Source organism: Haliotis cracherodii, unplaced genomic scaffold (genome assembly GCF_022045235.1).
Source record: "Haliotis cracherodii isolate W230 unplaced genomic scaffold, xgHalCrac1.p SCAF_31, whole genome shotgun sequence".
In the NCBI taxonomy this organism is placed as follows: Eukaryota; Metazoa; Mollusca; class Gastropoda; order Lepetellida; family Haliotidae; genus Haliotis; species Haliotis cracherodii.
The window spans coordinates 220,913-231,955 of NW_027266288.1; the positions used below are offsets into that span (position 1 = coordinate 220,913).

The 11,043-nt window shown below is 38.9% G+C and overlaps 1 protein-coding gene across 1 annotated transcript; it reads right to left on the reverse strand.

Annotated features, from left to right (window-relative positions):
• Positions 1–2,037: 2,037 nt before the first annotated feature.
• Positions 2,038–5,209, reverse strand: LOC139477113 (uncharacterized). The gene is made up of 3 exons (XM_071259659.1): positions 4,918–5,209; positions 2,526–2,729; positions 2,038–2,210 (listed from the first exon to the last, which is right to left on the reverse strand). The coding sequence occupies exons 1-3, from the start codon at positions 5,207–5,209 to the stop codon at positions 2,038–2,040; spliced, it is 669 nt and encodes a 222-aa protein (XP_071115760.1).
• Positions 5,210–11,043: the final 5,834 nt, after the last annotated feature.

The following is an 11,043-nucleotide window of genomic DNA, read 5'->3' on the forward strand; positions in this document are numbered from 1 at the left end:
TAAATATTGGTGTCACAGGAACTTTTGTTGTTGAGTATATATAAATACAGGAAACGTTAAACAACTTCATTGTAAATAGACACATGTACCTGTCAATGGCGTGGTGTAGCCTTGTATATCAAGGTTTTGAATACGAGTGAAACAAAGACGAGGTGCCAGCAAACACTGGAAATGCTTTATGTTGCATGTCAATCAACACCTCCAGTTATCGTTTCACGATCCCAAGTCTTGCGTATAACCATTGTCCTGACCAGGTTGAGTGACCTCCTTCCTTCAAGGTAAAAGGATTATCCACACAAAGAAAGGATTAAAAGCCTAAAGATATCCTAACCACATGGTATCAATATTTCCTTTTATGGTAAACTGTCACCTTTGGTATCCCCAGTATCCCAAGCAATACTCACTGTTGTCATTGGGTAAATGTAAAAATCACAAACCATAACGATAGTCTGTCTACATGGTCACATCCGGTCATTGTGAAGATCTAAAACTCTATCATAACTGAGACAACATGGCTATTCATATTCATTTCCAATATCCTCTTAGAATTAGTGATAAATGTTAGTCCCACACAAAATTTTCTCTTAATAATTCTTACAAAATACCAAACAGAAAATGGGGTTATGGGGAAATGGGACATATTCCTACGTGACATAACAAGCCCGAGTGGTGGTGACTGTTCTTAATTGTACTATCTAAAGCAAGAAATTGGCGAACGATAATCGTTATATTTAATATAGAGAAACTCACTCGAGTGTCTTGTAATATCAAATATATCAACACGAGTTGATAAAAGTCGAAAAATACCGAGTTTTGCCGAAGATTTTGGCCACTTTTATCAATGAGTGTTGATATATTTGATATCAAAAGACACTCGTGTGAGATTTTATTTATCATCCAACATCATTCTTCAAACTTTGTCAGTTTGTAGACAGTAATAAGCAGTGTCTTAAGTGTAAAAAGTACTGCTAATAGCTTCAGTAGCAGGGCCATTATTGATGTCATTTGATTGTGACGCCATGGTAACCAGTGATGTCACAATGGTATGCGAAGCATGTGATGGAATTTCATTGCAGCGGTATCTACAGTGTAGATATCGCTTGATCTCTTCCAAGCGATGTCTCCTTTGGGAGCCAGTTTTGGATGATAAATAGCGTTTATCGTTCGCCAATTTCTTGCTATTATTTGCAATCACCTGGAATAACTCAGGTGGGCAAAACTTAAAACGAATATGTCTGCAGATTATCATATCATATTAAGAAAAACGGGGAGTATCAACTGTAATGGGCAGTTTTGTACATATTTTCTACACGATTGTAAATTCAACATCATTCAATAATGAGTAAAATGTGTATTCACTGACATGTTACATTTCCAGAAGGGAACCATAGTAGATCGATTGTGTAGATGCCTGTTATCGTTTCAAATTCAAAGTCAATAAAGGTCTTTAATACAATCCAAATAAAGCCATTGGCAAAACATATACGTGATGAAAGGTATTATTGGAATTAAGGCAATCTTTAGGATATAGTTGTAGTATGTCGAAAGTCAAATATTCTGAAAAGAGAACATTTTATTTATGTTATATAACTCATGGATATCGGGTACGTTTGTAATTTGCTTCAAGAATGGTCGCATACTACGTTTTCAAAACGTCCGTTTGAATGAAATAATGCTATGAATAATAGACTGAAACCGAAACCTTTAACTAAGCCCATGGGATTGTGTTGTACCTTTTTCTAAAATGGCGATTGTTCTCGTCGTCCTTTCAGTTTAGGTCAAGACGTTGTTACATAAATCATGAATGCCATTGTAACCTGATGTAGAGTTGTAATTTGCTCCAAGAATGGCCGTATACTACAATAGGTTGGAACAAATGCTGAAACTAATAGTTTGAAACCGAGTTACCCTTTAACTAAAACCATGGGATACATGATAGTATGATAGTATGTACACATTGTCTTGAACGTCTACAGTGAATAGTTACCATGTATTTTACTAGGAGGAGATGCTGTTGGAGGACCCTACGTACGTGTTTTACACGGGTATTTCACACAGGGACTGGCGTTGCCAATCACAATAATAGCCCCTGTACTTCAAATTATGTAAGTATCCACAATTCCCAGGGAAAGTGCCAATTTCTCCAGGGATGTAGGTCGAGCCGTCAGTCCAGATTTTGGAGTCACCAACAGATTTCAGACCAATATGTGCTGCAAAAAAGAGGTGCATCTTTCACAATCAGATTAACAAAACACCTCAAAATGAAATGCCTCAATGTAACATGGTGATTTGGTGAGGGGCATTTTCAAATCTCTTGATTATCAAAATTATTTAGAAGAGATGAACACTTTGAACAAACAAATACTTTATATAGAGTGAGGCTATGGGGGTTCATCATGACATAGACTGAGAAGTTGGACAGGTTAAACAGGAAAGAGAGGTGGTAAAACCTGTTTTTAAACTAGTTCAATGTGTTTCCTTTATCTAACTTGCAATCGCGTCTAAAAATGACATGAAGTACTTACGAGGTAGGGAACGTGGCACTTGAGCCAGAATGTAGGCGTGTTTCTCGTCTGTGTTGAGGATGATAAGGCGGCCACCTTCACTCTCACATCGGTCCTGACTGGCAGTCCAATTCATCTTGCTCAGGTAAAGCTTGAAACACAGGCGTGGGGACAGGACTGACGTGTAGCCTTGAGACACAGGGCACGGGTCTGGGTCTGGCAGAGCTGAAGATAGAGACAGTGCTGGATCACAACTGATGACTATATAAGGTATGGATTAGCAACGTAATTACAATTGTAGCCACAATGTGTGATATTCCCCTTCCAATAGAGGTTGAAAATCAGCCATGGTGAGGTGAAAGTTAACGAACGATGAAAGAGGGCAAGTGATAGGCATAAATATGCTGGCATGTCATGCAGGGCCATTGCAAGACAAATGGGTCGTCATCACAGTGTTATCACTTGTTTGATTGGCAAACATGGTCAAACCAATGATGTCGATGGCAGGCATAGATCTGGTAGGCCAAGAAAGACCTCTAACAGAGAGGATAGACGTATTTTCAGGATAGTCAGACGAAATCCATTTGCCACTTCAACAGATTTAAGACTGCAGTGTGATTACCCATCAGAGACTCTCGACGATGACCTTAAGGCGTCGCCTCAGAGCAGCTGGTTATAACGCCAGAAGATCAGTAAAACGTAAAACGACTGAGAGGCACAGGCGGAATCGTCTGATATGGTGCGTGCCTGTAGTCGATGGAACTTGGCCAACTGGAGAAGGATCCATTGGTCTGACGAGTGTCGAATGCTGCTACGAACTGTTGATGGTCGAATACGTGTTTGGAGGGAACGTAACACTCGTTTTGCACCAAGGAACACCTAGAAGACTTTAGCATGTGGCGGGGGGTCTGTCATGATATGGGGTTGTCTTTCCTTCAGCTGCAAACATTCGATGGTGACAATTCGTGGAAACCTGAATGGCCAACAATACCAAGATGCCGTTCTTCGTCCAGTGGTAGTCCCTCATTTTGACAACCATCCTCTTCAAACAAGACCTCTTTACATGGACAACTGCTAGACCACACAGACCTCGGGCCATTCTTGGCCAGAAAATCAGACATCGTGATCCCCCACTTCAAAATCATGCTGGACTTGAAACCGAACTTCATGAAGAATGGATCCGTTTGCCTCAGAAAAGCATTCAACGACTTATGAGTATGAGGCGTAGGGTTGAAGCTGTGGTCAATGTCCGTGGATCATACACACGTTACTGACGTTTCTGTCTTGCAATAGACACTGCACTCCCTAGGGTGTCTATGTGACACCTGATATGGTCTGCTAATATCATGACAGTTACATGACAAAAAAAAGTTTTTTCAATGTTTTCTAATCCTTCAATTTCTGGTCTTCGGTAAAATTCCTTTCTGCTCATATTCTTTTGGAACACAAGATAAACTTGCTTTGGGACAACTTTTGCATCACATGAGGTTTACATATACATCTCGTTATAATAGTCATCACTACGTGCCAAAAGTAACAGCTCACAAATATGGTGGGTGGCGCTTAATATTTGTGCATGTGTATATTTGGACAATGATTAGTTCTCAGGAAAGTAGTACTATTTAATGTCAGCAGTGGTGAGGAAGTCATTTTTTTAGATGCCCGAATTATAAGTAGACTTCTGAAATAGCATGGATGGATGTCAAGCGTTATAGAAACATGTGGAATATTTTGTGATGTTCAAGTGATCCTGGACTGGTCTGGAACTATGTAGAAAGTGTTTGAAGCTTACACAGTGCAAGATCAAGACTGATAACTACGTATGAATGAGCAGCTTCATTACAATTGTAGCTATATGTTTAAGAAGCACTTGGCGATAAATACTATCATGTACAGGATCCCTGGTTTCATTGTTATTTGATAGTTATTCATAAACACACGCCAATAGTACAGTCTGAATCGTACACTGGCTCAGTAGTTCACCTGGGTTGAGAAATAAGTCAATTCAACCTTATTTTTCTGACAAACACAGCTGACTTTTTTTGTGAAGTAGTTGCCAGGGAAAAGAAAGACAAACGTGGTATGTTTTCAAGTTCGTTTGTGACAATGGTGTTGAATGCCAATCATGACAGCCTAAACGAACTTGAATTAATTATCATTGTTGCAATTCACGCAACATGGGCGCAACAATATGGCTACAATAATTATGGCAAACCCTTTGCCTATTTTGAATAGCTAACGTTACTCAAGGAAACTTTCATCTAAATAGGTCTTGCAGTGAACGTTGACCTCTGATCGACGGACAATCAGACAATTGAATGGCAAACAACTCACAATGACAAAAGATTAATTGACATTCAAGTGACCTGAAAAACATCTGACCATACATAAACTAAAGTCTGATATTTCTAACCTCCTTGCTGAAGGAAACTTCTGGCGCCGGGAAGGGAAACACTCGAGGGAGACAGGGATGATCTGTAGATGGAGCACTGATCACCATGATGCATCATAGCAACACATGCCTCATCCCTGGCACAGACGGTGGTACAGTCAGGCATACTCTTCGACTGGTTGATGCTGGTTGGTGTCTCACTCGCTCTAATGTTGTCCAGAGGGATAAGTCTTGCATACACATGTCTGGAAACCTCAGAGTTCTTTGAGAACACCGCTTGAAAAAAGAGGAATAGAAGTATCGGCAGAATCATTCTTTCGCCTCTTCTTCAGTTATAATCATTAGTGACTGAGTGACACTACTTCCTGGCGCTGCAACATATACTCTTATAATACACAACCTAACTATTGATCAGCTGTATGGGCCAATCACGAGATCGTGGATTAATGCACGAGTGGCTTACGCTCAACTACCGCGACATCACTGGGGACTGTCCTCCCACATTAAACTCAAGTACTCACTTGATAATATTTACTGGCTTGTATATGGAATGCGTACTTTCACACAGACAGAAGAATTGATAACTTTAGTTAATCTGTTAGGCAACAATTACAGTGAATAGTAAATCGTACAAGCATGACGTTTCAATTGTTTTTCTACAATGAGCCAATCGATGAAATCAATGATTGACTTTCCGTTAACTCTTAAATAATGTACAACCTTCTTAATGGAACAATGGTTTCTCGCAACAAAAGTGATTATAGAAGGAAACTTTAGTAAATTCCCATACACTCACAAACACTAATTAGTTATTTGTTTGAAATTAGCTTCAAGTCACGTTTGAGATCTTTGTTTCCATCATGCTTGGATTATTTTCAATTTTTCCCAAGGATTTGATACTGAAACGTGTATGGAGGAACCCGAATGGCCCATGATACCCATGGGATAAGTTGTGATTCACATCAGTAACATTTCATTGATTTCGTGCTTTTACCGTGTTAGGCAATTATAATAATGACCTGTTCTGTCATCACAATGCAATAGCTAGCAATCGAACCTGGGTCTTCAGTGTGACGAGCGAACGCTTTAACCATCAGGCTACCCCATTTGGTGATATTGAGGCGTTTAGTTTAACGTATGTGTGGTTCTTAAACGGACCTACACAAGTAAGCTTTAAGATGTTATTTTAAACCCCGTATAGCAGCCTTATGTGATATGACATGTTGTCTTAATTGTCATCTTTTTCTTGTTTGTCATTTATGCAATTGCTTTTATTTTTATTTTTTAAATTTTATGTCCAATTTTATGAGGTATGTGAATGTAGGTAACTTGTAAACATCGGACATAGGACTTGTTGTGCTGCTTCTCTTGTGACTTTAGAAAGCTAGACTGTCATGAAAATGATCCCAAGGATAATCTCTGGAAACGGAAATGCACCATATTTTAGAAACTGACTCCTCTCGTGAGTGCCTGCGGCCTTTTCACACCATACTGTATTCATCTTCCACGCAGAGAGAGAAAGGACAGAAGGGGTATTAGTGGGAAGAACAAGAAAAGGTTGAGAGAGAACGGTTGATAGCATTATTTGCCCTCCGCACAAATCTGGCAGCAACCTTGACACAATCAACTTTTCAGGAATCACTTTGTTCAACTCCCTGTGAGGAATTGTGTCTTCCGTGGCAAACAATTATTTGTAACATTGGTTTGACAAAAACACTATTTATTAGAAACACAGGCTAAACTTATTCAACATAACTTTACCACTGACCAGATATTTACCTTGAAAGCTATCATCAACAGATATTAATCAAAGAAAAATAGAAGGTTTTGTTGTCATTTTATTGACTTCTCCAAAGCCTTTGACAATATTAAATAATTGAATATTGTCCAAGAGCCTCTTAACCGTTGGTGTTAAAGCTAAATTCTGTTTGATGTTAACATGTATCTTTATGAGCTTGTGCGATAATTCTGGATCATATCAAATGTGACATTGGCACCCATCAAGGATATATCCTGAGATGATTTTCACCATCTTCATCAACAAAGTTTGCTAAAAGGTTGGTAAAGGAAGGTTAGAAAGGTATTTTTTTATTTCCTCATTTAATGTTGTGTTCCTTCATTATTTGAAGATGATGTTCCTAACTTTGCAATTTTATGATTTGTAAATTGTATTATGTCATTCAAGGGGAAATAGTCCCACTGTGTAGGCTCGTCCAAAATGCTTCGGCCTTTATATGAACTGGTGCACGATCAGCGAAAGAAATAACCAGAAGCATACTCATATTAAGTATTGTTGGGCGTTAAAATTGCAGGTCATATGTGTTTTGTGCGATAATGGAGAAATTATAAAAAATGCGATAATGATAATAATTAAAAAGCTGAATATATTTCCAAGACATTTGATTGGTTAACTAATCAACTCTTTTGCACAAAAACCGAAACTGAATTGGGCCACTACCACCTACTGGACTATTGTTTATTGGCTGACTGGTAATGGAGTGAATGAGAGAGTTGGGTCGAACGCCGCTTTGAACAATCCTGAAGTTACATTACGGCGTGTCAGCTTGATGTGGGAGGAAAGGCCGAAACGATTCAGGTTTAATATTAGAAGTTGATGGGTATGGTACTGACAAAGCCAGAATCAATCCGGGCGATCGTAGATATCTTGTGTGCGCACAGAACGAAGTGTGACTATTTCAACATTGATAAACTCAGTGGCCAAACGTGGGAGAGATATGACAATCGGTATTGGGAGAAAAGGTACAGTCAATCGACGTGGACATTCTGAAAATATCTGGGAAATGAGAAACTTAACACCCCTACTCATAAAATGGACTTGTGCGACATTGTGTTAATACCGCTAAATATGTTTAAATCTTGTACAAAATATAAATATTCTTAAAGTGGCTGTACATCTCATAAGAGAAATAAACGACTCGTGGTCATTGTTTTAGAACAATAAAACACTGCAGTGATACAAATCAAAGAAAGGATGTGCCATGCATTGTTTATTCTGCGGTTTATTGTACGATAAATAAACTGCCCCTCATCGTTTATGCCTATAAATAAATATATAAATATACAAATATATGCATGCGTTAATGAGGTATAAACGTTGATCAAGGTGGTGGAGGATGCTTTTGTGTCGCAATTCACAATATTTCAAGATGAGAAAAAGAACAATGTATTATTGTAATTACTCCACCAAATATTCCTAAATTGCGACTGTAAAACACAACTGTTATCAGACAGTTCATAGTTAAGACTAGAGTATACATAATTGATACACTATCCATACAGTGGCATCATTGGCCAAATCGACTGTGGCGCCGCAATTGGCTGAACAGGGTTACGACCCTCAAACTTTCCAGGAACCTACTTGTTTCAAGGTTTACCAACACCACGTGGTCGTGGGTTTTACCAAAGAGGTGGGGTGATACAGAAATGACGTTGGAACTGAAGCTGGAATGTGAGCTTGAAAAAAAAGTTGGATCGAATGATTGAGGGAGGCTGGGCAATGGCTAAATATGAGGATGAGGTGATTGTAGCCATCACGATTGCTTTACACATACGCGGGTGGGAGAATGTATCGATGTGTTATTTAACGGAACAGCAAGCGCAGGTAGACAAGCTACGTTACCATCGATCGTGTGTATGGCGATACCTAGCTGTTGTCTTATGGACCGGGGAGGGGTATGGGCATTATAATGTCCCAAGAAATATCAACACAATAGAACTTCTGTCTCTGGAAAAGGTCTTAAACCTGCATTCTTTCAGGGTTTCGGTTCGCTTTTATATATGGATATTGCCATGTGGATTTATATTTAAGATTTTTTTTATTTCTAGAATACGTATTGCTTGCAAAATAATTGTTATTTTTAAATTAGGTGTGCCATATTGTATGTGTATCTTCTATTTGTCGTGTACGCGTTTCATTACTTTGGGGTTTAGTGGTTCACAAATATTAGATATCTCAAATATCAATGTCCATAATTTCTGTCATAATCCGATGATTATTGGTTCGAACATTTAAATATAAAAAATGAAAAATATATGGAGACAAATAATTCTTTGACCATTTCAAAATATCAGTTATGGAAACTGCTACACCAATTTGGTTTCCGTTACAAAAAAAAAGGCTCTAAAAATACTGCTGGTATAGAAATGAGTGTCAACCAAGCGAAGTGCCATATCAAATCGGCCATCGACTCAGTTTGTAAAGGTGAGGCTATATGAACGACAACTGCATCGAGTTTATGTGAAGAGTGCGGAGAAGATCAGCCACCCTGTAGAGCCTTTCACTTGGATGAAGTCGACTGTTCTGAAAAGCTCAAGGCTCTCTGTTTGCTGCTCAGGTTCAGTCACTTCCCATTCGAAAACGTCAACATGTCAGTTTGCATCAAAATGTAAATATGAAATGTTGATTATGTAATGTCTGTCCATACATTATCAGTGGATGCCCAGCTTTGGCACAAACACAGTATCTTAAGCTACATGATGGTTTAGCTCGATCCTTTTATTACCGTCTTTGCAATCCTTGCTGTTTTGACACAGAGGTCCGTCCATGGTATGACCCAGAAGATGTAGAGGGCGTCATGGAAAATGATAAATACAACATTCTATGAACAGGCCTCAGACGTATCCAGGCTAACAAACCTGATCTTAATGTGGGAGGAAAGCCCGAAGTGATGCAGGTCTCCGACGTTTGCCACTTCGGTGACACCCACGAGCACAGGTATGGTGCTGACAAACCTAGAAACATAATTGGAGCGAACCGGGATTCGAACCCACAATCATAGGTTTCTGGCGTGCCCAAGGGACACAACTCTGCACAGCGAATCGTGGCGCCTTAGACGACTGGGGCATACGTGCCCCCCCCCCCCCCCCCCCCCCCCAAAGGAGTATGTATAGTAAGTAGACATGGCTTTTCTGTTGAAAGCCGAAATCATGACTTGTGTTCAAAGGACATTTCAACTTGAGTCTCACTTCAAATATTTGCAGGGGGTTAAGTTATCATCACTAATTTGGTGTCGTCACGACAGCGATCTATAGCCCGAAATTTATGTAGTTTTTATGTTCTCAAAGTAGTTTTAAAAGTAGAATATGTGATAAAGTACTAAAGTACTTACGGAAATGAAAAAAAAATGTTTTTTCGACCTCAGATCTTAAATTATTGCAGTTAATATACAAAATATGTAAATATTCAAACAACTAAATTAGTACTAATTGGGCCGTGGCACAAATACAGCGTTTCAAATGTTTTTATGCCTTTTTACACATAAAAGTGTGTAAAAATGTGAATATAACAGACTATTGTGAAACAGGGTATAACCAGGTGTAAGTAGATCAAGGTGACCTATGACACCTTGACGACAGGTGAGAACAGGTGCATAATGCCTATAATCTGTTTCTGCTATGTCAGTTTGGACTTAGTTTTATTTTTGAATGTTGAAAGTGCCGACAAATTACCTCCTGTAAAGTACATTTTGTATTGTTCACTGAGATCAAACTAGCAAATCCAGACTAGTACTTTTCGAGTTGTTTTGTTATTTCGTATTTACAGCTACGTAACACTATGTGTCGATTTTTAAATTGAGAAAAACAGTTTTTTTTCCATTCCCGTGACTACTTTAGCTATTACATTGTAATGACAGAACAGGTCTTCATGTAATTTCATTGTTTTCATGCTGAAGTCACGAAATCGATGACATGTTACTGATTTGAACTTGAATGGTAACTCCCGACGTTTTCCCCTGGCTGTTATGATAATCATGGGATACTGCTGATGCTCCATACCCGTTTCAATGTCGAACCCGTGGGAAATAATGGAAATAAACCCACCCAAACGTATTTTGAAGCTAATATTCCACATAAATAACTAATGACTGTCAGTGAGTGTATTTACTCAGGTTTCCTTCTAGCATCCTTTGTGTTTGTGATACGCACCTGTGTTGTGTCATTTTACCGAAGAAGGTTTCCTCTGCACACAAAGAGCCTAGACTTTGTATGGTGTTGAGTAGTCAGTGTTTTTTTGTATCACGCACTTACGACTAATATGTGAGCGTTCTTGCTTCAACATTGTGTGGATTTAATAAAGAAACTTATATTGAAGCGTATGCTCCTAGAATACAAGTTCTTGCTCTCAGA